This window comes from Procambarus clarkii, chromosome 52 (genome assembly GCF_040958095.1).
Source record: "Procambarus clarkii isolate CNS0578487 chromosome 52, FALCON_Pclarkii_2.0, whole genome shotgun sequence".
Lineage (NCBI taxonomy): Eukaryota > Metazoa > Arthropoda > Malacostraca > Decapoda > Cambaridae > Procambarus > Procambarus clarkii.
In genome coordinates, this window is record NC_091201.1 from 23,871,899 (window position 1) to 23,897,734 (window position 25,836).

At 37.1% G+C, this 25,836-nt stretch overlaps 2 protein-coding genes across 3 annotated transcripts in view; one reads left to right on the forward strand and one right to left on the reverse strand.

The window, feature by feature from the left end:
• Ras64B (ras-like protein 2) overlaps nt 1–2,538 on the forward strand; it is a 53,719-nt gene extending 51,181 nt beyond the window's left edge. The window contains exon 4 of the mRNA XM_045750910.2: nt 1,700–2,538. Within this exon, the coding sequence (XP_045606866.1) occupies nt 1,700–1,894 (195 nt within the window). The 3' untranslated portion in view covers nt 1,895–2,538. The remainder of the gene's footprint in view (nt 1–1,699) is intronic.
• A 2,333-nt stretch (nt 2,539–4,871) lies between these two features.
• Nucleotides 4,872–25,209, reverse strand: LOC123763649 (PMS1 protein homolog 1). 2 transcript variants are annotated; one of them, XM_045750909.2, is made up of 18 exons: nt 25,056–25,209; nt 24,153–24,336; nt 23,868–23,988; nt 23,274–23,438; nt 22,431–22,593; nt 20,705–20,813; nt 19,174–19,299; nt 18,334–18,474; nt 16,705–17,859; nt 15,761–15,995; nt 15,170–15,311; nt 14,401–14,475; nt 13,825–14,172; nt 12,940–13,007; nt 12,880–12,903; nt 10,922–11,088; nt 8,505–8,768; nt 5,274–5,413 (listed from the first exon to the last, which is right to left on the reverse strand). In XM_045750909.2, exons 2-17 carry the CDS (start codon nt 24,294–24,296, stop codon nt 8,541–8,543), a joined length of 3,411 nt encoding a protein of 1,136 aa, XP_045606865.1. In that variant the 5' UTR covers nt 24,297–24,336; nt 25,056–25,209; the 3' UTR covers nt 5,274–5,413; nt 8,505–8,540. The 2 variants fall into 2 exon arrangements, with proteins under 2 accessions (XP_045606864.1, XP_045606865.1); XM_045750908.2 differs by having other exon boundaries at nt 4,872–5,413; nt 12,880–13,007.
• Nucleotides 25,210–25,836: the final 627 nt, after the last annotated feature.

Sequence of the window (25,836 nt, forward strand, 5' to 3'; positions counted from 1 at the left end):
AATAGGTTTCATTTGTCCACTTTGTCTATTCCTCTCAGGATCTTGTATGTAGTGATCGTATCCCCTTTGTTTCTTCTCTCTCTCTTTTTAAGATTGTGAGGGGGAGTTCCCTCAACCTGTCCTAATAGTCGAGCCCCCACGATTCTGGACATGTACTGTATAACATTAATTTAGTTGCAAACACCTGAACATTCTCAAGTTTCATTTAGTGTTTCACAAGGTGTGGGTTGCATGGTAGTGCTGCATACTCAAGTAATGGTTTCACACAGAACCCCATTAAGGCAAGGCAAGGCAAGGCAAGGCAAGTCAAGCAGGTGTCACATAGGCAGTGTATGGACCCCGAGAGCCTCCTTGCCTGTTGTTTAGATTCTTAAATGATGTTCGTATATATGCTAACTTCTCATTTACTGCTGATGTTATGCTGTTCACACAAGCCTCTGGTATTAGTGTTGGGATTATGTTAATTACCAGGTCTTTCCCTTATGATGTAGTTAAATATAGGTGTCCCATCTCCCTTAACCATTTCCATTACCATTGTTGAATTCCATCAGCCATTTATCTGCCCACTTCTGAAACATGTCACTGTCTTCCTTTTCCAGATTTCCATTAGCTCTGTGTCTATAGTGTAATGTTGAACACTACAGTTAATGAGCAGCTTCTTTCAGTAACCATGGTGATATCTGGTCTGGTCTTGTTGCTTTGGCTACATCCAGTTGCTCCAGGTTTCTTTTTACCTATTCTACATTAACTTCAAATCTGACTACTGTTGTTTCTGTTTGGAAACCTACTGAAACCTTGTGTTGAGTCCACACTCACACACTCTCACTCTTTGTCATTCTCCTTACACTGTTGGTTTGCTGTTCTTTTTTTTTTGTCCACTTACCTCCTGAGAAGCATGAACTGGAACTGTTCTGGTGCTTCTTTGTATTTGTCTCATTTGCTGATTTTCCTTCCATTGAACATTCTGTAGATAGGTCCTAACACTCTTGTGGTCACTTTAATGTATTCTCTCATACTCTTTATCATGTTTCAAGTTCTCTTTCAGTTCTCCAATGTAATCAAACACAATAAAGCAGTGGTCACTGGCTATTAGTGCCATCTCATATTTTAAGTTCTCTACATCATCTTCATTTTGAATAAACACTAGGTCTAGGGTAGCTGGTACATCACCTCTTGTTTCTTGTTGACTTCTTGATATCACCCATAGGAAGTGTTTGTGTGCAGTGTCCATAAATCTTGCTCTTTCTGTTTCATCTTCCCCATGAGGATCTTTTCGAGGTTAAAATCCGAAAGAATTGGGATCCTTATTCCGGCTTTGCTGTTGTGGCTGCCTTTTCCATTACATTTAGGCATGTTTCATTACATTTATTTCATTTCTCCCCCTTGACCTTCCAATAGTTATGTCATGTTTCAGTGACCTTGAAACATTCAGACATAACTATTTTAAGTTTCTTATTACGATGAGAGACAAGGTCAACACAAGCCTATCATGTGATAAGAGTCCTGGGCAAACCTAATAGCTCTGGCTCGGGAAGCATCCAAGGAGGCTATGCTTAGATAATTAATATTTCCTCTGTGTATTGTATATAGTCAAGACAATTCCAGTAATTCATAGACAATTGCATATTAAAATGCCTAGTTCTAAAAATATACATTTAGAATATTTAATATGTAATATATGAGAAATGTTAAATTTCAGATAAGTACTGAAGAAGCCCACACAGTGGCTCGACAACTGAAGATCCCATACATTGAATGTTCAGCCAAAAGCCGCACAAATGTGGACCAATCCTTTTATGAACTTGTGAGAATAGTGCGCAAGTTCCAAGCTGCAGAACGACCTCCTGCAAAACCTGCTGCCAAGAAGAACAAAAAGAATTGTGTTATTGTTTGAAACTTGACTAAATTTTGCATTAATAAGGAGTTTTAAAGTCATGATATTGCTGATTAAGGCATAAACTGAAATGTATAAACTATCAAATATGCAAAGTTGTGCCACAAGTTTCAATGTTCAAATATGGAGATTTTTTTTTTGTTTTTGTTTTACAAGGAAAATGTTTAGTGCCTTTAATTATGAGTAAAATGCAATAAATGAGTATCAAGCCGGATTAATAGTACCAGCAAGAAACATAAAATAAAGATGGTGTATGGATTAGTAAAAGAAAATTTTATTGTGAATGCTTGTTTAGGCAGCCTGAATTGTCACAATTACTGGTATGATGGATAATTCGTTGATACTTTTAAATGTATCCACTCGCGCACACATCCTTACAAAGCCTGCTTCACATGGTTGGATGGAGATTTTCACACTATCACAGTTAAGTGCATCTAAGCTAAGGTAGTGATCTCAAGGTATTGTCATGCCAGTACTGAAAAACTTGTTCTGTGCAACAGCATGCTACAACCAATACTCATCTCTTTGTATCTCAATATATTATTGTTCATAAGTTTTCCATAGTGTGTAATTGTGAATATAAGAACAGTAGTTCCAACTATATTGTACCTTGTATTCATATAAAATATATGTTATTTTAATTATGTTAAGTGTTATCTCCTTAAAATTGCTTTACTCTACTTATGAAGCATAACAGTTGTAACATTTTGGTACAATTAGAAAACTGTCTTTTCAGTCATCGCCACAAACTGATAGATATGGTAAGAGTACCGAGTAATCTCTCATTTTACAGGTCATAATTGCCAGATGACACACTAATTAATATGTACATCAATTTATTTGTTCTCTTTTTGGTTTTGCATTAATTACCCCTTGTTTCAGAGGGGAAAATGGTGGTTGTGTTTGGTCATGTATTAGTGTAGATACTTTGTATAATTTTCATTATAACAGTCCGTTATTTTTCTTCTTCAGAGTAATGAAAAGCTTACCTTACCTTGCCTTGAGGTGCTTCCGGGGCTTAGTGTCCCCGCGGCCCGGTCGTCGACCAGGCCTCCTGGTTGCTGGACTGATCAACCAGGCTGTTAGACGCGGCTGCTCGCAGCCTGACGTATTAGTCACAGCCTGGTTGATCAGGTATCAGCCAGGCTGTGACTCATACGTCAGGCTGCGAGCAGCCGCGTCTAACAGCCTGGTTGATCAGTCCAGCAACCAGGAGGCCTGGTCGACGACCGGGCCGCGGGGACACTAAGCCCCGGAAGCACCTCAAGGCAAGGTAAGGTAAGCTTTTCATTACTCTGAAGAAGAAAAATAACGGACTGTTATAATGAAAATTATACTATGCTTCGTTATACATTTAACCTCTTGTGTTATTATTGATGGCCATTAAAAAAATATTAAGTGATAAGTTGAGCAAAGTTGTGTGAATATTTGTATGCATACAGTATATACTGTAATAGAATTGTAGTTCCTCAGTTTGTGCAAGGAATGCATTCCTTGAAAATTGTACTGTGAATTTGCACAACTCACACACAAGACAATGCATATATAGGACACTGTTTGAAAAACACTGCTTCATACACAGATCTCTTGTTTTTAACTCTCAATAAAGACATGCATACTACCATATAGCACTTTGTTTGGGGAGGAAAACAAAATTGGGAATGCTTCTAACAATAGAAGCCAAGAACATGAACATTCTGCACAATAACTATATCACTAAATACCTCCACACAAATGGTCATTAAATCACTACAAGTTGTCACCACTAATACCATGGTCACAATGTAAGGTTAAGAATGTAATTATTTAAATATTTATAAACTATTTCTTCAATGCTTATACAGTAATTAAAACAAAGAGAAAAAAAAGAAAGGCCAGCACAGATTCAGTAAAAATATTCATGCCAAAGATGAGGCAGGGAAAAGATGTATATGGCTAACCACTTGTCAATGTGTTACAAATCAAATGTTTTTATAAATACGGTGCAGGGCACTGTAACAGGACTGGCTGTAAGTGAATTGACCCAGGGGGCTTCTTTTTAATTTTGAGTGCACTACTAAGGAGAATGTTAATTTTTCAGATATAGTACTTTAAATACTACAGAAAAAACAAATCTTGACTAGTATTCTACCAACAATTATGTTTATAAAAGGTGCAACACACAAGTGGCAGACATTACCCTGGAAGCTAAATGATGAGGAGTACACAGCTGATGGTAAGTGACCTTAACTAGTGATGTCCCACAGTTCACCAACACAATAAATATATACTGTATATACAGTACATACACACAAGACTTTACATAAAAGGTACACAATAAATTGTCACAAACTCCTAGGTGTGCTGCCAAGAACCATGACTAACACTTATTACCCCTTCATGTACCACAGCGAGGTGCTGGAAAATGTAGCTGGCAGCTCATTATTCATTATATATATTTTATATATTATCTAAGTACTGTACAGTGGCGCCTCGATTAATGAGTGTAATCCGTTCCGGCTCGTCATGTGGAAAACTCGACTTGTGAAACAACAACAAAACTGCTGTCAGAAGTGTCAGAGAACCAGCGGGAACACTCATTAATAGAGCGAAGCTCATCAGTAGAGACGTATTTTCTGCGAGTGGCTTGCTCATTACTCGAAATGCTCGTCACTCGAGGTTCCACTGTATATATAAAATATTTAAATTTGTATATTTCAAGTTCAAATTTCATCTCTGAAGTGACAACCAGATCATTTTAGGGGGAATAGGATAGTTTGTAATTGAATATCAAGATTCTGATGTGAATGGAAATTGCAGTTTTTAAATAACCAATACTGTAGCACATTTTAGAGAAACATTTTGCATTGATGTGTAACTTTGGTATAATATATATATAGCCTGTTTTATTATCGCCAATATACAGTACTTCCTGTATATTGACATTACATGATGAAATATTTGTACTGTACTAATGAGGAAAAAAAAAAGTACTGTATAACAAGTAATTTTTCTTTAAAAGATTACAGTATATATATAAAAAACATTAAATTCTTGTTACCTTAATAGTTACTATAAAATAATTTTTTTAACACAACGTTGTTTAAAATATATCTGCTTTAAAACTACATGCAGTATACTCACCCTCATTACCTAACTCTGTTTAGGTAATGAGGGTATATTCGGCTCGGTATTCTCCACTAATACATCCTGGAAGTTGGGTTACTGTATAACTATTACAGATGTTGCCAATATGTAAATTACCATATATATTTGCATTTCAAGAAAATTATATGAAATACTCTTATGGTAATCACTTCCAAGTATGGCATTTGAAAAATAGACCACTAAACAAAAAATTTGCTTGATTTTCATGACATTTCACTCAGCTGTTTAGTGATGGCTGTGTGGGGCTGCTACCAGAAGCAGCCTTGCTAATCAGGTTATCGCCAGGGGTAACCTGATCTTCGGGCCGGGCTTAAAGATTACAACTCTTAAAATCAACACCAGGTAAATTGAACTTCATTCTGCATACATGATCTGGAACAGAATTCATGCACAAAGTTTGGTTAAATTTTTATTGATAGGTAAAAAAAAGGGGGAGGGCAAATACAGATTAAGTTAATCATAGTTAAACAGTTGTAAACATCTTGTTTCATATTGCAAAGATGCCCATAACTTTGCAAGGGACAAGTTGGATGCAATTAAAAAAAAAAAGTAATTGGATGTGTGACAGATGTTAGCTGCACTTATTGATTTATCTTTTCAATTGTGTAATATGGATAATTGCATTAACAAATACACTTGAGTTCTGGAAAAAACAAATAAATTGAGTGCATAACCACTGGGCATGCAGTCAAAAGCCTGCCAAAGATAATAGTTTTTGTTATTTTTGCAGTGTCTGCTTTACATCTCGTTTTGCCATTACTAATTAATAAGTTGGATTGGCAACAAGGCAGCTCTCAATAACTGTTTATACCACACTCTCCCGATTACAAAATTCTACAAAAATTATTCTCCACTCTGCTGCAGCTAAATCCCAATGGCACTCAACATATCATTTTATCAACACTGCCACTTCCTCACACCCCTTCTTTCTCAGAGTGCACTGTTAGGTGGAAGTATGCCTGGCTTGCCAAATTGATCTTCCACCCAACAATTGTACTCCAGTGCCTCAGCTGCTGTTGCATTATACTTGATTCATTCTAACCTCATGTGTTCATATTATTAAAGCGTGCTTTGATTTTTAACTCGTATGCGACATAAAAATAAGAACTTGTGAACCAATGAGGCAATGTAGTTAAAAGTATTAATAGATATAGATATTTTTATAGCATTCTTGAATTGTGTAAGGAAAACCCTTGAAATTCTCTGTTAATGAGAACTAAACCTTCAGTTATCAAGTACTGTACTGTAATTAAAATAAGATGCCAAGCCTAGAAGACAAATTGAAATAAAGAAAATGAGCTTAACAGTAGGGCTTTTTTTTTTTTTCATGAAATGAGAACAGCTAGAAAAGCAGCAACTTTAACTTGATACAAGGAGTGAATTTGGGTCTGGGAGTTGTGAAGAGTATGCTACCTACAACATACAGTGGCTCAATTACATAACCTTGTAGAGTACAAGTAGGTGGTGACACTTTTGTATAGTACATAATTATTATTCAGATGCTCTTGTTAAGCATTTCAAAAGTTTCTGTTCAGTTTAAAACAGTTCTAGGTGTGATAATTATGTTAGAATTATTTATGAATGATTCTACTGTTGAGTGTTGACTGGAAGCTTGGATGGTGCATAGCATCACAATGTTGAAAGGTGTATAATAATGGCAAAATGTAATTCATTTTTTTAATGTATTCAATGGGAAAAATATTCAGAAATGTTTTATTTTATTATTTTAATTGGAGCTAAGGGTAGCCTTACGTGATATTACTAATGGAAACCACCGATTAACTGATAACATTTGCTACAAACTAGAACCACTTGTAAACAATGTAAAGATGAAACTTCATTATTACTCCACTAAACAATTATTAAATAGTAAAGTTATTTTTAATTGTTAGTGAAAATTAGTCAAATTAGATTATCGTAAAACATCTATAACACATGTACCAAAATAAAATAAAATAATTTTGGTTTAGAAAAACTTTTTGCACACCTTAATGAACTTCAGTACAACAAAAGATTTAAAGAGCATGGTTTGTGTGTACTGTATTTGCAAAATATATTTTAGCATTATATTACCAGCTTAATAGATCAACATTGTTCTAAGCTTGTATTATAAATTTTAAGGATGGTGCTCCTAAAAATTTTTAACGGCTCTTTAATTTATTGTGGAAATGAAATAAAGATATTTTTAAGAAAATATGGTTTTACTTTATACCTGAAGGGTTTAAAGTTTTAAAGGTTCTATACAAAAATTAAAAGGTTGTATGAGTAAGTTAAAGGGTCTTGTAAATAAAATTTTTAAAGGGTCTTGTAGGTCCTGTAAGCAAGTGCCTCTATTTTTCAAAGATGACGTATGTTTACTGGAGGCCTGAGGAAACAGGTGTGAGCCTTGTGTACCCCTGTGACTTTGTAAATCTTGCACAGTACTTGCTTCTAGTTAATACTGAGAAACCTCAGCTCCAAAAGTTCCTGAGTAGTAAAGGGCTGAGGGCGTAGATTTTCATCCTCACTGCACTATTTTTAAACTCCCAGGAAGCAGGCAAATCTCATTGGTAGGTTAAATTTTGAATGTAAACTTTATTCTCTGTATTGAGTGTGGTTGAAGGAGGTAAATGGGTATCACCAATGGTTTGCTAGTCACTACAGGTGAGATCACTTAGTTCATCTGTCTCTGATGTTGACACTCTTAAGCAGTAGATTTCCTTCATTGGAAGCCTTCAGTCTATATTTATCTATATCCAAATATCTTTATAAATGCTTTTCTTGTAGATTGGTTTGTTTCTAGTCTCCAAATGCAAGCTAGGAGTCTTGACTTTTGTGACTAGCTCAAATCTACATTAGTATGAATAGGCAGTGTAGTTCTCTCTCAATCATATTGCTGTCCCAAGAACCTCTTCCATCCAGCTCATTCTCACAATTTAACACTGTAAAATGCAACTGCATTGTCTGACCAGAAACATTTGAATCTAAGCAACCGACCTCTAACCTATCAAGGCTGATTCTCGGAAAATATAAATTTTACGGTGCTTTAATTGTTAATATAACCCAGTAACCTTGACAGATTAGTCTATTACATTATAAATGTGATATACTATATTAGGGGAGAGGACAGGTTGGTCCATCAGCGCACACACTAACACTATGACCACCGTATACTGACTCAACTGGGAGATTTTTCCAGGTCTCATTGCCTGTGGCACTTTAGCTTAGCCATAGTTGATATTAAAAAATATCACACACATTCCCTTCTGATGTTGTTGTTGTTGTTGTTTTAGACTCGGCTACTCAACAACAAGTTCCAAGCAGCACGGTCTATGGTGAGCCTGTAGTGGACTTCCAATATCTGGATGATCAATTTATCACAAAAATGACTACTAATATTAAACACTAACAAATTATTTAGAACTATTACCAGTCTAATAGTAGTAAGGATTCTCCCAGAAATAACTGATAATTTCAAACTTACTGTCTTTAAAGTTGTGGTGTTATAGGTGGCAACAGTTCAGGGTTGTGATCCAGCATTGTGTTGTGACTGAGACTGAGGCAGATCATCTAAAGAATAAAGTGGTGTGAAAATAGGTTTTTCATGGATGCACTTCTGTTGTTGCCACGACCACCTGTTGCTGTCATCAAAACTATCCTTTATGACGTGCAACTTTTCTAGCCTTTCCAGTACATCTTCACGTCTTGCGAGATTTGGCCCAGAGCGAATTATTCTTACTGCTTCTCCCTAAGAAAATATTGTCCATGTTACCAATGGTAAAAAAAATGTTTACTTTGCACATTTATTTATAAAATACAGTACCATTTATTGAAGTGGTATATCCAGTGTCAAGTCTACTAATGAAATGCTCAACACAGCTGTAGCACCAGTTCTACAGATCAATAAACCCAATATTGAATGTAATGAACCACGTTTTTCTGGAGGAGTCCTTGTGGCTCCCTACAGCTATCCTCCTGAGATTGCTTCATATCAAAGGGTCACTTCAGCCACAGAACTTCCATTTGGTCTACCAGGAACCAGAATCAGAACCTGGCCCCCTCACAGAGGCACAGGGTAGGCCAATTTGACAATCTGCCACCCCACCAGAAAAAGCCTCAAGAAAGTCAGCAAAACTAAACTGACAACTGGAAGGTACACAGGAAATGAAGCCTCAAAACCACCAAACAACTCTTAACAATTCACACAGAACAAGGAATCCACTCAAATGAGCCCAAAATTCGTTAGTACTGGTAACCTCTACTAGGCAGCCAGGATCCAGCTTCCAGCCAGCTGGCTCATTAAGTCAGTTCTGCCCCTGATGCTGGTATCCTCACACCTTTAGTACTTACAGTTAAGCTTCTCAGGCAAGCACCAAAGCTTCGAGCTAAGTGCCGGCCATCCTTGGGCTTGGTTGTCCTTTGGAGGGCAAACTTGTTGTGTACTGCTTCAAGTTTTAGTTTAAATTTCGCATGCGTGTTTAGATTGGGCTTGTTCGGCGAGCTTGGCTCGTTTGGCATTTCAGGCTGCACGTACTCGGGGTTCTCTTCCTGTATGCCCACTAACGCTGCCCTTGCACAGTCAGAGCTTTCCGTCTCTGGTGTGTTAAGGAGTTTGCCATTGACAGGCATGTCCACCAGGTGCGGGAAGTGGCAAGGTACTGTGAGAAAGCCACAATCCCATCAGGTCGGGAGGGAGGACGAGAGCAGGTAACACGAGGATACATGGGTGGAGGGTGGACATCAGCCCAGATGATCATATGCCAGGAAGGGCCAAAGGACAGAGGAGGACTGAACAGGAAGGCGGGATCAAGAGATGGAGGGGCCCACAGGGGATAAAGATCAAAGAGGTGGGGTGCCAACATGATAATGATGGGTAGGGGAAGACTGGGAAAGTGGGGCAGAAACACTGGTCAGTAGCACCAGAGACACACACAGACTCGGATTGTAGGAGAGCGGGAAAAGGAGGAGAGCTTGTGGACATGTTGGGGTCCAACGCATCGAAATAGTTGTGGATATGAGGAGGGAAGGGAAGGGGAGCACAATGTAATACACAAGCATAGGTCATACCAGAAAAAGGAGGAAGAAGATGAACCTAATCTTAGTTTGGGGAGGGGGGGGGGGGGGTGAGATCCTGTCCAAGGTGGAGGATTGCCTGTTTGAACTTATAATGGAGACAAGAATGCAAAAATCCAAGGCGGGCATCACCACAGTTGATGGAGCAAGCACGAGAAGCACAGTCGTAAAATGGTCTGAGGAACCACATAAGAAGCAAAAAGATGCCTTACTAACACATTTCGAGGCTCCGTGTCTGAATTTCCAACACCTATTGCAGAGGTGTGGATAAGGGGTATATTCCTGAATGGTGCATCTGGCACCAACAAGAATTACCAAGGACAGGAGGGTTCAACTATCAAAAGTTACCTTGAAGACCTTAAGGAAATGATAATAACTGTGAGGCAGTTATTATCAAGTGAATGGCTCAAGTCCTAGATGAATCAAAAGGGAATGCATGGGTCTCCATGCACAGCTAAAGCATATGGGTGTATTTTGTTTGTATCATCACAGCAGGCAGGAGAGGTGAGTAGGAGCCACCCCCCACTCCCTCTTATCAGTGGGCATTGCAGAAGAGCCCCCACATCACATCAAGGCACCACCCACTGAGGGGGGTATTTTAAAACAAATATTTTATGTATACAGTAATTATAATATTTTACAATCAATATAAAAGTTTATAAAGCACATGTTTTAGACCAAAAGTTTATACAAATTTAATTTTGTGTTCCTTTCTGAAACAGAAATTTGCACACTCTCATTTTGAAGAATTATTACCAACGGGATATACCTTATCAGGATTCTCCGAATATAACTATTTTGGATGTGTCTGCTACACATCAATATTACCTTTATCCACTGCTGTAATTTCAGCGGGCGTGTTTGATCGATGGTAGCAGATGGACATTTAACTAAGGAAGCTAGTAGCTCTTTGAAGTCATAAATCCCATAGAAGCCCACAACATCAGTCATCCCAATGATTTCCCCATGAGATATAACAGTACTGCTACTGGCACCTTGAAATATACAAAACAAAACAATTATTAGCAGATGATGGCCACATGCCAAGAGTTAAGGGCATCAAACTCATCAGCATGGAAGAAAACAACATTTAAGACTTGATAATACAAAGAAATAAATTGTGAATTATTTCATCTCATCTCTGGCCTCAATGCACCTTCATCTCATTTTTTTTGCCCATTTATAAACAGCTAACTTGGCATTTCTCAATTACATCTAATAAAGATCTTACAGACAAAAATTAATTTTCAATAAAGCCTGCTTTCATGTCGGTGTTCCTCTTTGTAGTTATTATGGTTTAGCACTTCATCCTGATAATTACCTTTGTTTTCTGCTGCAACATAATCATTACTATGTGTAAAATAGTGGCTTATTTTTCCTATCTCTTCCCTGTACTAAAGGAGGAGCCCATCTAGAACTGAGCATACATGCAGCATTAATATACATACCAGTCACTAACCCTTGGAGGGTGCAACTGATAAATGCTGACATCCCCCCATGGTTTGCAAGAAAAAATTGTTCTGAAAATTTTGCTGTAAAAATTTATAGTGGTACCTTGGTGTACAACTGCCCTAGAGTACAATTTTTTCGTATATGATGTCAAATTTATAGTAAAATTTGAATGGGTGTACGTTTTCCTTGGAATACAACGTCTGTTGATATGTGTTTGGGTCAAGCGAGTGCGTGGCGCTGAGGCGATTGTTTACCAGTGTAATACACCTACCTGCCCAGTGACGTCCGCGCTTGAATTCTTTGTAAAGAATTTAATTGTTTTTGTGCTTTGTTTTTGGTTTCTGAACATAAAAGTTATTATACTGTATATCATGCCATTGGTCCCAAGAAAGTCAGTGGTAAAATTTAACCTAAGAAAATAGTTGTGAAGATGACGATAAAGGAAAAACAAGAGATCATTCGTAAACATGAACATGGTATGCGGGTTGATGATATCCCTTTCTTATTAATTAAGAAAATGTGTGCAGTATGGGAAGAACTGCAAAGTTTTGCTGAAGTGTCACCCAGATAAAGCTGTAACAGGCCATTGCATTGACCTTTTTAATGACAATGCGATGTCTCACTACAGACAAGTGTTAAAACTTAGGGAAAAACAAGTGTCAGTAGACAGGGTTTTAGTGAGACAAACAAGCAGTGAGCCACAACCAGGTCCTAGTGGTATGCCTGCAAAATGTAGAAGAGAGAGAGTGTACCCCAGAAAAGTCATGTCTGCCTGATGTTATAATGAGAAGGGGATTCCCCTTCCAAACACTAACACCTCTTCTCCCCTCTTCACCATCTTCCATACCCCAACAAGAGTCCTCAATAAAGGTAAGATATACATACTGTATTGTAGTACAAAATGAGTGGTATTCAGTATAAAAAAAAAATTTAAGTTAATATTTTTGGAGGGTGTGGAACAGATTAATTTAATTCACATTATTTCTTATGGGAAAATTCGTTTTGGTTTATAAATTTTTGGTCTATGTTGCGTCTCCGGGAACGGATTAGGATCGTAAATGAAAGTGCCACTGTACTTGGAAGTTAGGCAACTGTTGTTGGGACTATCCTGGAGGTCAGTAGTCTGATCTTGAAGGACCTCGATACAAACCTCAAGTACATAAAGTATATACACAGGTTTTTTGTATCTGACATCAGAACTTGAATTATATACTGTATAGAGTACTGTATAATATCTGACTAACTGAGAAAGATTCTGCAAGTACCACCAAACTCTGTGTTCCTAGGGAACTTATATATTAATAGAAAATATACTGTAAAAACTCGTTACTCACCAGGATAGAGCTCTATTTTAAAACCACTGTACACAAATCTACAATCTGTAACCAAGTATTTATTGCAGTCAGGCACCAGTTCTCGCTGTAGCTTTAGCAGCAGGTTCCAGCTCTCTGGTCCAAGTGTGCTGTGGGTGGAAAAAATTAAAGTGCTGGTAAGAATTAGAATTAAGAATTATCTTAGTATAGTATTAAGAAAATAAGTGCAGAACATAAAATGCAGAAAATATTTATATACTAACTAACTGATGCAAGAAACAACTAATTATAGTACAGAAACTGTCCATTTTGAAAATAACCAATTACAGGTCATATAAATAAAAAATAATTTTTTGTGTATCTGGTTTGGAGCTCGGATCTATTCTTGTTATACTGTATAACAGTGTGTCCCCATGAAAAACTATGTCCACAAACACACCACATTCCTGGTATGGCATATTTCTTTGTCTTCATGAAGACATCCCCCCCCTCTCATGCACAGCCTCTCACATGTTCTCTCTACAGCATATATTTTGCCTTTTTTCTGATGAAATCACACACTTTTGGATTTTTTCTCTCTTTCAATATAGTGCTTCCATGTCTCACTTAACTGTTGCTTAGCACCGAGTCCATTACCTCACTACTTTAATTTCTTCATCCAATTTTTTTTTACATCATTGTAAACAAAAAAAATGGATGAAGTTTTTTACATTAAAGTGGATTTGGCATTAATTTTCAGCCACGTTGTGACTTGTGACACGTTGCACCGATAAGCACTTTTACTTTTTTTACCTCTTATTTTCTTTATATATAAGCCTTATAATCATCAAATTAAAATGCAATTCAGATCTGTTCTAATCCTTAACATTTACAGGTATACCTGTATATTTCTTCTAGTAATTTCTTGGCATCATTCTGCTTGTGCACTTAATATTAACTGCATACCTGCAACTTGTGAAAACTTACCTGGAATTAAACGATATAGAATCAGCAAGTTCTTTTACAGGAAGACGAAAAGTCTTCATAAGATTATTAACAAGAACAGTTTCGTACAGTCTAAACGTGTTCAATGCAACGATATTTCTATCCCATGAGCACAGCCAACCTCTGCATGCATTCAATGGACCAAGAAGCCTTGTCGAGTTCTTTGAATTACAGTCTGAGGGTTTCCTCTTCAGTAGCTCCTTGATATTGTCTATTGTTACATTAATTTCTTTACTATGTTCTCGCCAAGGTTTTTTTGACTCAAGTGGCTTCCTACGGATATTCTTTCCTTCACCCTTGGCCAGCTGAGGAGTCAGGGGAGCAAGGTACCTAAAAAATAAATAAATACATATCTAATTATTCCATAGTTGTCTCTAAGTCATACAATCGCTATATCAATACCAGCCCAGTTTCACAGTCTGGCATAGCTTGTGCATGATAAAGCAAGAGTTAGAGATGTTCTTGGGATTACATATAGAAGGTATCTGATAGCATGTGTGTGGCAAGACTAGATAATTAAAATACCATTGACTGCAATGTTAAGAATAAATAGCTTACCTGTCAAGTGATGCCTTAGTTTTAATTGATGGGGAATTTAATGTAGTGTTCAAGCCTCTATTTTCTCGAATTTTCCTGGAAAAATAAAATAAATTTACTATACAAAATACAATAAAAAGACTTGACATACTGTATCTTATGTTGCCATCCCTATATTTATCTGCATGTTGTACTGTCCTATCCTGTTCATAAAGCCCCCAAAATTTGACCATTTTCAATTATCCTTAAATAAAAGGCAAGAAGTTCATGCAAACCTGCAAAATGAATAGACACTAAGCCCCGAAATCATCTCAAGATAACCTCAAGAATACTGTCTAGACTGGAAAAGTTTGACTACTGTATGTACCAAACAAATTTCAAGTTCAAATAATCTGGTTATGAATATTTATTTTTTTTGTTATATGCAAGCCCTTATTTTAATCAAAGACTGCAATGGTAATGAAATTTACCAAACAGTGATGACGAAGAAGACCTAGAAATAGCCTCTGTTCGTAATAATTCTGACTTCTCTCATTCCCACAAGCCAATATATTGTATTTGGAATCATATAAGAGCACATCACTAAGGAGGAAACAAATATCTCATTATGTGGAGGTATTCCACTTGGATGCTTCCTAAGGCAACATCCTTTTTTGACCTCATGGCAAGGGATCATGCCAAACAGAGCAGGGAACTTACCAGTTCAAACTCGCTGAAGGTAAAAAATTAATTAGTAAGAGACAAATGAAATTACTGTAGTCTTTAATAATTTTCTTAAGACGGCACTCACCTGACTTCCTCTTGGTATTTGTCTGTCTCAATCTTTGCTTGTTCAGTATAAAAACATTTTGTCTCTGAGTCTAAAGCTTTCCATCTATCAGCCATCTCTTTTGCGATGAAAGCAAAGTCTGTTCCAGGGTTTTCAGATAACACTGTGGATAAAAAGACATACCGTATGTGTACATATTTTTATATAGGTGTTGTGAGCAGTCCCACTTGGTTGTTCCCTTCTACTGGTTTCATGGCTGTGGTCATGACCACCCATGGCAGTGGGACACTGTACACTGCAACGGCAGGGAACATTCAGGTGTCCCTGTAGGGTCATGACCACTGAGGCACACACTGCTGAATGCTCAGAGACTTTGCAATACATGAAATAATAAGAGAAGTTTAAATTGACAAGCATTATAATATAAAACAAAAGTCATACAGTAGTTTATGCTAAAAATGTAGAGAAATTTGGATGTTATAATAATGTTGTATGAAGCCAAGAAAGAATAACTTATTTACAAGACAAAATCTCCAGCTCTCCCTACACACAGTACAAAAACACTATACTGTAGCTAGATAGGAATATGTTCAACAAAAACCAAAACATTACCTTGAGCTCTTATATCTCTTGAATAAAGAATAAAGGGACTAGATGGCTTCTTCACTGGTTTGCCATGAATATAATCATAGGCAGCTGGTCCTAAAGAATTAACTTTAGTTTTCTTGGGTGGCGTTCCTTGTGAATCTTGAATCTCACTTGCTCGTTTTCTTAAACCACTCCCCAAAGAAATTTTCCTTTTGGTTAATTTGGCTTCAGCACTTGGAGCATTTACAAGCTGGACAGTCTGCAGAAAAATAAAGCATTGGGTGAATTGAAATGCCCCTTTCCGAGGTCACCTCAGTAGCCCCTTCATACCTAATGCCATTAGCCTTTGTTGGGGGCACAGACTTCACACCAGACTCTTGAGTGACATAACATTACAGAATTTTGAAATCTTTCAAAACACTTAAAACTCCCTTTGAACCAAAGCTAACCATTCAAAACTCAACACTCTGAAAGAGCTAAATACTCATCATCCAGCTATACTGACCACCATTTGATTGCATCATAACTGTGTGAAGAGTTGGGAGGAAGGACAAGCCCCACCTTGTGCCCAAACTAAAAATAAGAAATAGATCTAGGGGGTAAAAAAGGGAAATAAATATTGAGAATAGGGATTGAGCGGTTGCTCAGAAATGGTTTTTTTTATTTTACTTAATTCTCAATTTCTTACGACCTCCTCAGTAGCTTCTCTAGATCTTTTCTCAGTGGTGTTAAGAGAACCTGTAGAAGACAAGAAGAGATGGGAAACTTTGTTTCTGTGAAGGGAAGGGAAGGGCAAGAGAATGCACCAAGCCATTACGATTATATCGTATACCAGTCGATTTAATGTTAATATGTATGGCCAAAGAGCCAGCTCAACCCCTGGGAGCACAATTAGGCAAGTACACGCACACACAAGTATATCAAGAAATATTCACTCACCCTCTCTCAAGATCTTGTTACAAAATTACCTGAATATCTTCATTACTTGTTATTAGACCTCGGCTCCAGCATCCTTTACTGGTTTTCTCTGTAGCTGGAGTCAAACTCTCTTCCGAGCCCACATCATCTTCCCTGTTATTTTCACTATTAAAATTATTGAAATGTCCAATATGTGAATTTTCCTTCGCTGCTCTGGAAACGTCACAGTCCTGGTCACCTACGTTACTTGTGTTCAGCTCCTCAGATGGAAATGCTGCAATCTTGAAAACAGGAATTCCATCTGATCCCATAAGAGACTCGTGAAGGAGACTGCTATCGTGGTTTGTCCGAGACAATTCTGAACTCTCTCCATTAGCATGTTTTGAGAACTTATTTGCAGACTGTTCAGTAGTGTCAGGATTACACATGTGACTTGTTTTGTTATTATTACTTGAACTTGAAATAGACAAAGGAGATATACCAGATATATTAGGTTCAACATAATTTAAAACTTCTGTATCCTTAGAACAAGACAAGCTAAGATCATTTTCAGATTCTTCAATTTGACTTCTCAAGCTTCCAACACGGGTAATGCTACTTTCCGATATAGAAGGACAAATTCCCTGAGTTTCGTTGTTTGGAGTGCTCGAGAAAAATTTTGGGTCAATATTAGTAATATTTTCTTTGTTGCTATGCTCACTGGCAAGACAATTCATTCTGTCAACCACTACTTGATCTGCAGAACTACAGCTTTCTTTAACTCCATTTACAGCATGCAACTCTTGTGACCGAGGATCGAAAGTTCCTGCCGTTTGCCTCCTAAGCATGGCAGAGCTTCCAACTACCTTAATGTTGCTACAGTTTTTATTATTTATGCTGTTTTTTCTATCAGTTTGAGTCTTTTTTGTAGTCATGATATTACTTAAATCACACTGTTCAAATGGATCTTCTGCATCTTTCTCACTCAGCAGATTACCCTCTCCCAGACGAGAAGAATCAAAGCCATCTTGAAGCCGATTATTCTTTCTAAGTATTTCTGAATTTGTCTCTTTCAGAGGCTGTGTAATACAAGAGAAGGTGCAAGTAATGTCTGTGTTAACTTCAGAGCAAGGAGCACCACCTTTCTTCCTGGCAGATGTTTGAGTATTATCTAGAGGACCATACAGTTCTGTTAGCATTACCTTCAGCGACTCAAGAACCACATCCTGAAAAGAATAGCAATGACCTTTTAGCTCTACAGTGCCAAAACATATTTAGTTATACATACATAGATAATATGCACAAGGAAGTCAATTAAGTTTATACAAGGATCTTTCATGCCATAGGAGGCATTGCAACATAACTTGTGAGGAGAACAGTAATGCTCCAACCTAGAAGCTGCCTCCTAGCACAGTATTTCCTAGTACAGTATTTCTATTCTAAAACCAACTTACAGATTGTGCCAACTATATTTTATATATAATATATAATTTTCTTTTTTTTTTAAACCTAGAAGGGGTACCACCTCTGGTGTAAGTGTAGGGACCCATAGCCTCGGAGAAGAAAATAAAGAGAAGAGAAGAAAAAGAAAATAAAGAAATCATATATATATATATATACTGTATATTTATTTTTTTCTCCACATACCATAGTATTCTATGACAAAGAAAGTCAAACAAGAAATATTCATTTGTTACAACCTCATCTTTCAGCAGAATCCTAGTCTTGTTAGGCTCTAAGTTGACGTCAAGTGCATCTGGCGGGACAGTCAGGACAACAACACCAAAGGGATAACGCCCATGACACCCTTCCATTTTGTGGCTGTAATAAGCTTTTACCATCTGAAAGAAGAAAATAAACACTCAAAACTAAAAGCATTTCCCCTTGAAATTGAGATAACTGGTAACTTGAAGCAGTATTACGCTTGTTACCAGCAAATGTCTTGGGACTAAATACTGACTGCAATTAACAACAAGTTTTACACACACAAAATTAACTTAGGATACTCTTGTATATCTTAGTAATCAGAAGCTATCATCATCAAACAATATACAATATCTACATGTCAGTATGTGTGGCGGAACACCACCATTCAAGAATAAGCCTTAATTTTCAATGTTTTATTCAGTACAAGTCTTATACTCGGTACAAGCCACAGGTCATATTCCCACGGAATCAAAAGGACACATGCCGCCTATAGTGTCTGTATCAGTACCAAAAGACAGGCCAAGCATTCCTCCTTGCCAAAACCATGACATCTCCTGAGAGCCATTAGAACCATATGGCACCAATTAGAATTCATTCACTGCTGAAATAAATTCAATCAGCATCTTGCTTGACCCACGATTGCCTTTAGATGCATATATAATGTGACTCAATGTTCAAGGGTCACACATGTAAAATAATTTCACTAGAAGCTTAAATACTAGTATATTCATGTAAGGATACAAGAGTGGAGCCTATCATATAAGTAATTAAAGCTTAAGAACTTAAATGGTGTATTTAATAATCTAGAAGCTGAGCTTATATTTTGCTGGTACCTTTTCAAATGACTTGTGGTTAACAGGTCGCTGGTTGACCATTATGAAAAGACGGTCAGCTGTCGTTCGGCTTAAGTTCTGGTTGGGGAGACACCTGGGGTCTGGAAGATGCACTTCTAACTTCATCTGTTGAATGGTAAATAAACTCATCAAGATACACAACATAAAAATAGTATTTTGAATTTTTTTCTTATCATTTTGAATTTTTTTCTTGGGTGTTTGCCACTTTTTTGTTGGGCATTTGTAAACGCCCAACAAAAAAGTGGCAAACACCTAAAAATAAAAGTCCTAAAAGTCCCCCCCCCTAAAAAAAAAGCCAAACTGGAACTTTTTTACTTTTTGTTTGAAGGACTTAAGACTTTTTGGCAGTTTGCAATGTTTTTGGGACATTTTCAATTTTTTTTTTTCGATACTTTTTTGTTAGCAGTTGGGCAATTTTTTGTTTGGAGTGAGGGGCTTTTGAAACTTTTTTTATAGGCAAGACAAAAAAACACACGCACGCCTACTACCTCACTAGAACAAAAATCTCCCCTTAATAATAAATACCACTTGACAAAGAAGCATTAAAAGTATCAGCTTCATATACTGTACAGTAAACAAAACCTGACTAACATAAGAATATGCTCTTATATTTTACAATTACTGCTGGTCAAGTTAGGCATCACTGGTTCTCCAGACTAATATCTCAATACAACTATTATGAAATATTCCTGAAAATACAAGTCCTGACCTTTCTTTGATACAAACAATAAGTTGGGTGGATTGTTTGGTGTTTGTGGGAGGCTGATTTTGTTTATATTTGCTTTGCAGGTAAAGGGGATTATCTCCTGGGGGGAACTCGCCTCTTCACTTCTGGGGATCACAATCAACGCTGGTCTCAACTTCCGATGACTCTTGTCATATCTACTTTTCAAGCCGATGATCGAACTGCCCTCATTTCAATAAATTTTTATGGTCCTCATTATTTATGCTTCTAATGACTAGCAAGTTCAGTTATCTTCTTACTAGTTGTGTTACGAGTACTAGTAGTGACAGACGTGAAAACTGATTTTTTATGTCGATATATAACATTAACAAAAGAATGATTTTTAATACTGTACTGTATATGGTCAATTGTTTTACTGCACACACAAAATATTTTGTGAAATAGACCTTAAAAAGCTTCAACTTTTACTGTATTGCAATTCAAGCAGTATTTAATAATTACAATATCCGATGCTAGCACACAACTGAGATATTGTCAACTCGTATCCCTATACAAACTTGTTTATCTAATCCTTTACACTGATTAATGGTCTCATTGTTTACCTCATGTTGAGTCCTTGTTGAATCCCCCTCACACTGACCCAAGAGTCCACTAGATATTGATGATATCACAAAACAAGTGTGTGTGTATAAGCAGATTTAGAACAATAAATTTTACCTGTATTTACTTATTCCATATAACAGTACTGTACACAAATTATTTAAACTACACTTTATCATTAAGTTGCAATCAATGATTACATTTTATAATCTTTTATGTACTTACATCTTGAATTGTTTTAACTTTTGAAACAAAATCTTTAAACACAGCTGGGAATACAGTCATGAGGGCTGTACGAATATCTGGTGCTGGATTCTTCTGGATAATACTGGACCTGTTTGAAAAATTAGGCAGTGAATGTAATGAAATGCCCTGGTGGGCCCCTCTAATAGCTTCCCAAGCTTAACTGTTATTTCACCAAGCTTAGCTAATCATGCCAGGCCTCTGAAACCCATTATTCATTTAGAATTGCATTTCACAAATATCAATGCATTTTTCTAAACATAACTATTAATACTGTGCATCATTTGAAATTTAATCCTGCATATTAGAATTGTAAAGTACAACAAAACAAATGACAAAAACAGCGCATTCTTTATCTCAAAGATGTGATTCATGATTGTTAGGGCATTGTATTCATAATATACCAGTGCTATTGGGATTCTTGCAAATGACCCTACTAGTACTAGGCAGGCATACATGAGAAAAGCCAAGCCCAGCCCATATGACTGCAGAATGTTTAATCATAAAGACTCAAAGCCTTTTCATGTTCTGCCTGACATTCCAAGGACTACCAAGTCACTGTCTAGCAAACAGGCAGTTTACCAACCTGGCCACTACCCCCAGCTGCCACCAGATGGCAAGACTCGAGTCAATGATGTCTCATGTCTCATGCCTCAAGACCCATCACATTCTGATGGAGGCAGAGGCAAAGAAAACACACTGCACACAGGAATCCAGGATTTAAGGTAGGGAACAGTGTCATCCTAGTTGTTATTAAACTAGGAGCTTTTTATATTCACTCGAGCTTAATTTCTAGTTTATTCTACTCAAATGATAACTAAGGCAAGAGTATTACAAAGGTGATAAAAATATAGACAAAATAAAGAGGAAGAACTCGCCTGACATGCAAAGTGGGTTCCCAAAAGCTGCAGGACAGCCAGTAAAAGAAACTTCCCAAAGAGACCCAGCAGGAAACCTAAGCCTTGACAGGAACAAGGCAGTTAACCTGGAGGAGAGCTATTTGAGTGCAATACACTAAAGGTACAAGTTAAAAACCTTGGCAAGATATAACAAATGGAAAAGGTGGATCACCAGATGACCTTAGTGGAGATGATGCAACAGGATATGGCAAAGAACATCATCTTAAGAGTTAGAAATTTCTAAACTCAAGGATAAACCAAAACCGATTCAACTTGACCACTCTACGATGAACCCAAAAGATACAGACCTTAACTACAGGGAAGCCATGGCATAAAGAGTAAAGAAGAAAACCACAAGTTTAAATCTGTTGGAAAAACCTGGAGATGCTAACATAAGGCAACCACAGGAAGGCATTATATAACTATGCAAGAAATATTAAGTCTTCAAAAGGGCTCTAGATACATTCCTATTGGAGTTGCCTGATCAGCTGGATTGTAAAAGCTGTGTGGATCTGTGAACCATGATCAGCAATAGCTTCACTGATCTGGATATTATATGAGAAGCCCGACTCCAGGCCAGCCAGCATCCATAAAAAAAAAAGCAACAGATAAATCAGAGTATTACCATGCTGCTAATTACTGGAAAGAGATAGTTGGATTTATTGCTCTTTAACATAACAATTTGTAACATAATGGCATAGAAATGGAGGCTAATTAAAGAATTTTTTTTTTTTTTACATAATGCATTGCTGTAGTTGGCTTATAATAATATGAAAATATACCCATAGTAGCTAGGAGTAATAACTTACTTGTCATGAAATAATGTTAGATGTGCATTGGGAACAGCTAGAGACAGAGCCAATACAAGATCCTCCACTTTTTTAAACTCTTCCCTGCGCCGTTTTGGGTTATTGAAAAATTGCTTCCGTACTGGGACATTCTTGAACAGCTTGCTGACTACAATTGTTGTTCCTGTGAATATGGTAAATAAGTTTAATTATTTTATTTCTGAAATAAAATGGCATGAGCTAAAAGCATTTTCATCATAGAACATGATGAAAAACCCCTTTCTGGGTGGTACCTCAGTAGCCCCCCTTAGCTTATGACACAGGCATCAGGGTTACAGTAGTCACCTCAGGCTTCTTTTTCACCTCTGAGAGAAATAAGCTCAAAGGACTACTAAGAGAGCCCCTCCCAGAAAGTGAAAAACACAGTTTAGGAATGTGCTTGAACTAGGCATAGAGGTGGGCTGGTGGGTTGTGGGTGGGTTAATTAAGCAGGTAAAAAATATTTAAATTTATTTTTTATTTATTTATATATACAGTACAAGAGTTCTTACATTCTTGTACAGCCACTAGCAAGCATAGCGTTTCAGGTAACACTAAATAGCTAGATTCTTTGCACCACGAAAACTACAGCACTACGAACCATGCACAAAATCACAGATGTGAAACAGCCCTTGTGCTCTTCAATTTTGGGTCTTAAAACTAAACTGAGTACAGTATTGTATCTGTGAATCCAAATTTGTACTGAATGAGGGTTGACCATGTCTATACTGTACAACAAAACCTTGAAAAAAAAAAAAAAAGCTTACAAGAATTGTAAAGTACAGCAAAACAAATCCAATGAAAAAATATCCACTCATTACTCACCACAAGGTGTTGCTGCAGGCCGCTTTCCAATTACATTTCCTTCTTGGTCAAATGAATACACATGTCCCATTGGATCCTCCTTGGTTTTGGTAGTAATAATGATTTCTGCTACAGTACACAATGATGCCAAAGCTTCCCCACGAAAGCCATAGGAAGTTAGAGATGCTGTACAACAATGAGAGAACTACATTATTACAATATTGTATATCTATCATGAGAGTGCAACTTTATTATTCAGCTGAATTAAAAACTTTCATATATATATACATATATAACTACAGTACTTCCAACTTCTCACACTTGGATATTTTTGTGTCATATGTTGTCATGAGGAGCAATGTGACACAGGAGACAAAGGTGTACAAAAAAGTGTTGCAAAGGTGTACAAAAGTGCTGGGAAGTCTCTAAAAGAGGAAAGTGAAAAAGGCTACAATATGCCAGAAAATGGGACGTAGAGAAGGCATTTCTTTCAAGTTATTTCAAGTCAAGTTTCTAGTATAACTAGATAGAAAGAGAGAAGAGTGGCTGAAGAGGAAACAACCTCATATACTGTAAAACTTAATTAAGTCAGAAATCATTATAATTTAACTGTACCCAAATCAGAAAAGGATGAAATTTTAGATGTAAAATGTGGCTTTGCAACAAACTCCATATCTTCTTCATTAATGCCAATTCCATTGTCTCGAACTTCAAGACGAGAAAATCCACAGTCTTCCTGCAAAACAGACAACTGTCACCACACAAATCATTATATTTTGCAGATCATTTTATATAAATACACAGTACAGTATATTCAAAGTACTGCTTTACATAATGGAAAATTGTATAATATTAGATAGTTATTTCAAGGACGTCCACAGATAATTTAAGTATACTAACCAATTTAATAGAAACTATAGTAGCTTCAGCATCAATTGAATTTTCCACAAGTTCTTTAACAATAGAAACTGGCGTAGTAATGACTTGTGTACTCTTAATGAGCCGAACTGTGTCTTGAGGTAGAGCATGCAAGGCCATTATCATACACCTGCCTCAAAATCTCCACAATTCAACACAAGACCATCTGAAAAACAATAAAAGTTACATTGCAAAATAAATTAGTGTTCATTAATACTCAACAAAACATGGAATGGACAAAGAGGGGATGTTGATCAGTAGGCCTATAAACAAATTAGAAAATAAGTTGAAGCCTTGAGGATAATTCTCGAAGACATAAGATGAAAGTGAAACAAAGAGTTGTTATTTATTTCACAAAATTACTGTACTGTGAAATAGAAAAATTATGTCTGAAATGGCTATAAGAGCATCTGCAGCTCCAATAGCTACTACTTCTAGACTTAAATCAAGTTGGTATTCATATGTTTGCACCAATATGCTTCTTCCTATCCAATCAGGAAGCACAGATGATGCAACCAAATGGCCATATAAGGCTGCAGACGCCACAGTTCAGGCCAATTCAATCACAGTTTAACAAGGAGCAACATCTGTAGCATTTGAGATGTTAACACTGTGAACAAAATACTGTATAACAAAGTCTTTGAGAGCCGGGATGAAGTGTCCAGTCCAGCGTCCCTCCCTGCCCAGTAATCAGACACATGGCACTCTCACACCTGACCATAGCAAGTTCTCACTACACCATAGGAAGCTATATTTATCTAGCCTAGCCTAGTCTGAGGTAACTTAAACGTGTCTGAGCCAGAGGTAACATCACTACCTTGACAACGGTTCAACTCCGCCTACATGGTTATTTTATAAAATAATGACAAGACATAATATTCCTGCCTTTTAATATTTAGTGACGCGAAGAGTATATTTAGTAAGGCTTCTCTTCCTGCAGCTGAGGCTACGAGCTGTAGTGTGGTACAAACTTCTCGTCACTAATCAACTCTCAACTTGGCTTTCCCGCACTAGTGTGTGGCTTCGTGTGCATGACCTCGACTTCCTTTATTCCTCACACATAGTTAAAATGTATATAATGTGCATCTTTTAAAATAATCGTATTACTGTAAAATTTAACTATTAAGGTTTAATACAATGAAACGTTGTTGGTTAATTGCTGAACAAAAATAATTTATATCACTATAAGATAGGATGTTAGGAAAGGGTTTCAGACATTGTAAACAACCCAGTGACCGCTAGCATAAAATATCTGCATTTACCTGAATTTACCTGAGGGCCGCTAACACTCTAGTGGCCTCGACGATGACTGGAAGCCAGTGGCTTGTCAAGGTACCCCCCCTTCCATTTGCTTTCCAGCTTGGTTTTAAAATTCAATAGTTTTGGCATATGTAGTTTCGGCGGGTAGGCGGTTCTATTGGTTTATAACCCTGTGGGTCCCAAATTGTGGTTTGTTGAGCTTGAAACCGTTGCTCCTTGTTTGTGTTACTTCTGACCTTTTGAAGAAATTGTCATGTCAACATACTTCAAATTGTTCAGTATTTTTAAAGTTTTGATGAGATCCGCCCTGTCACATCTACTTTGTAGTGTTGTTAGCTTTGTGGCCCTCGACCGTTCCTTCCCTTAGCTCTAAAATGATTTTTGGTGCTCGATGTTGAACTTTTTC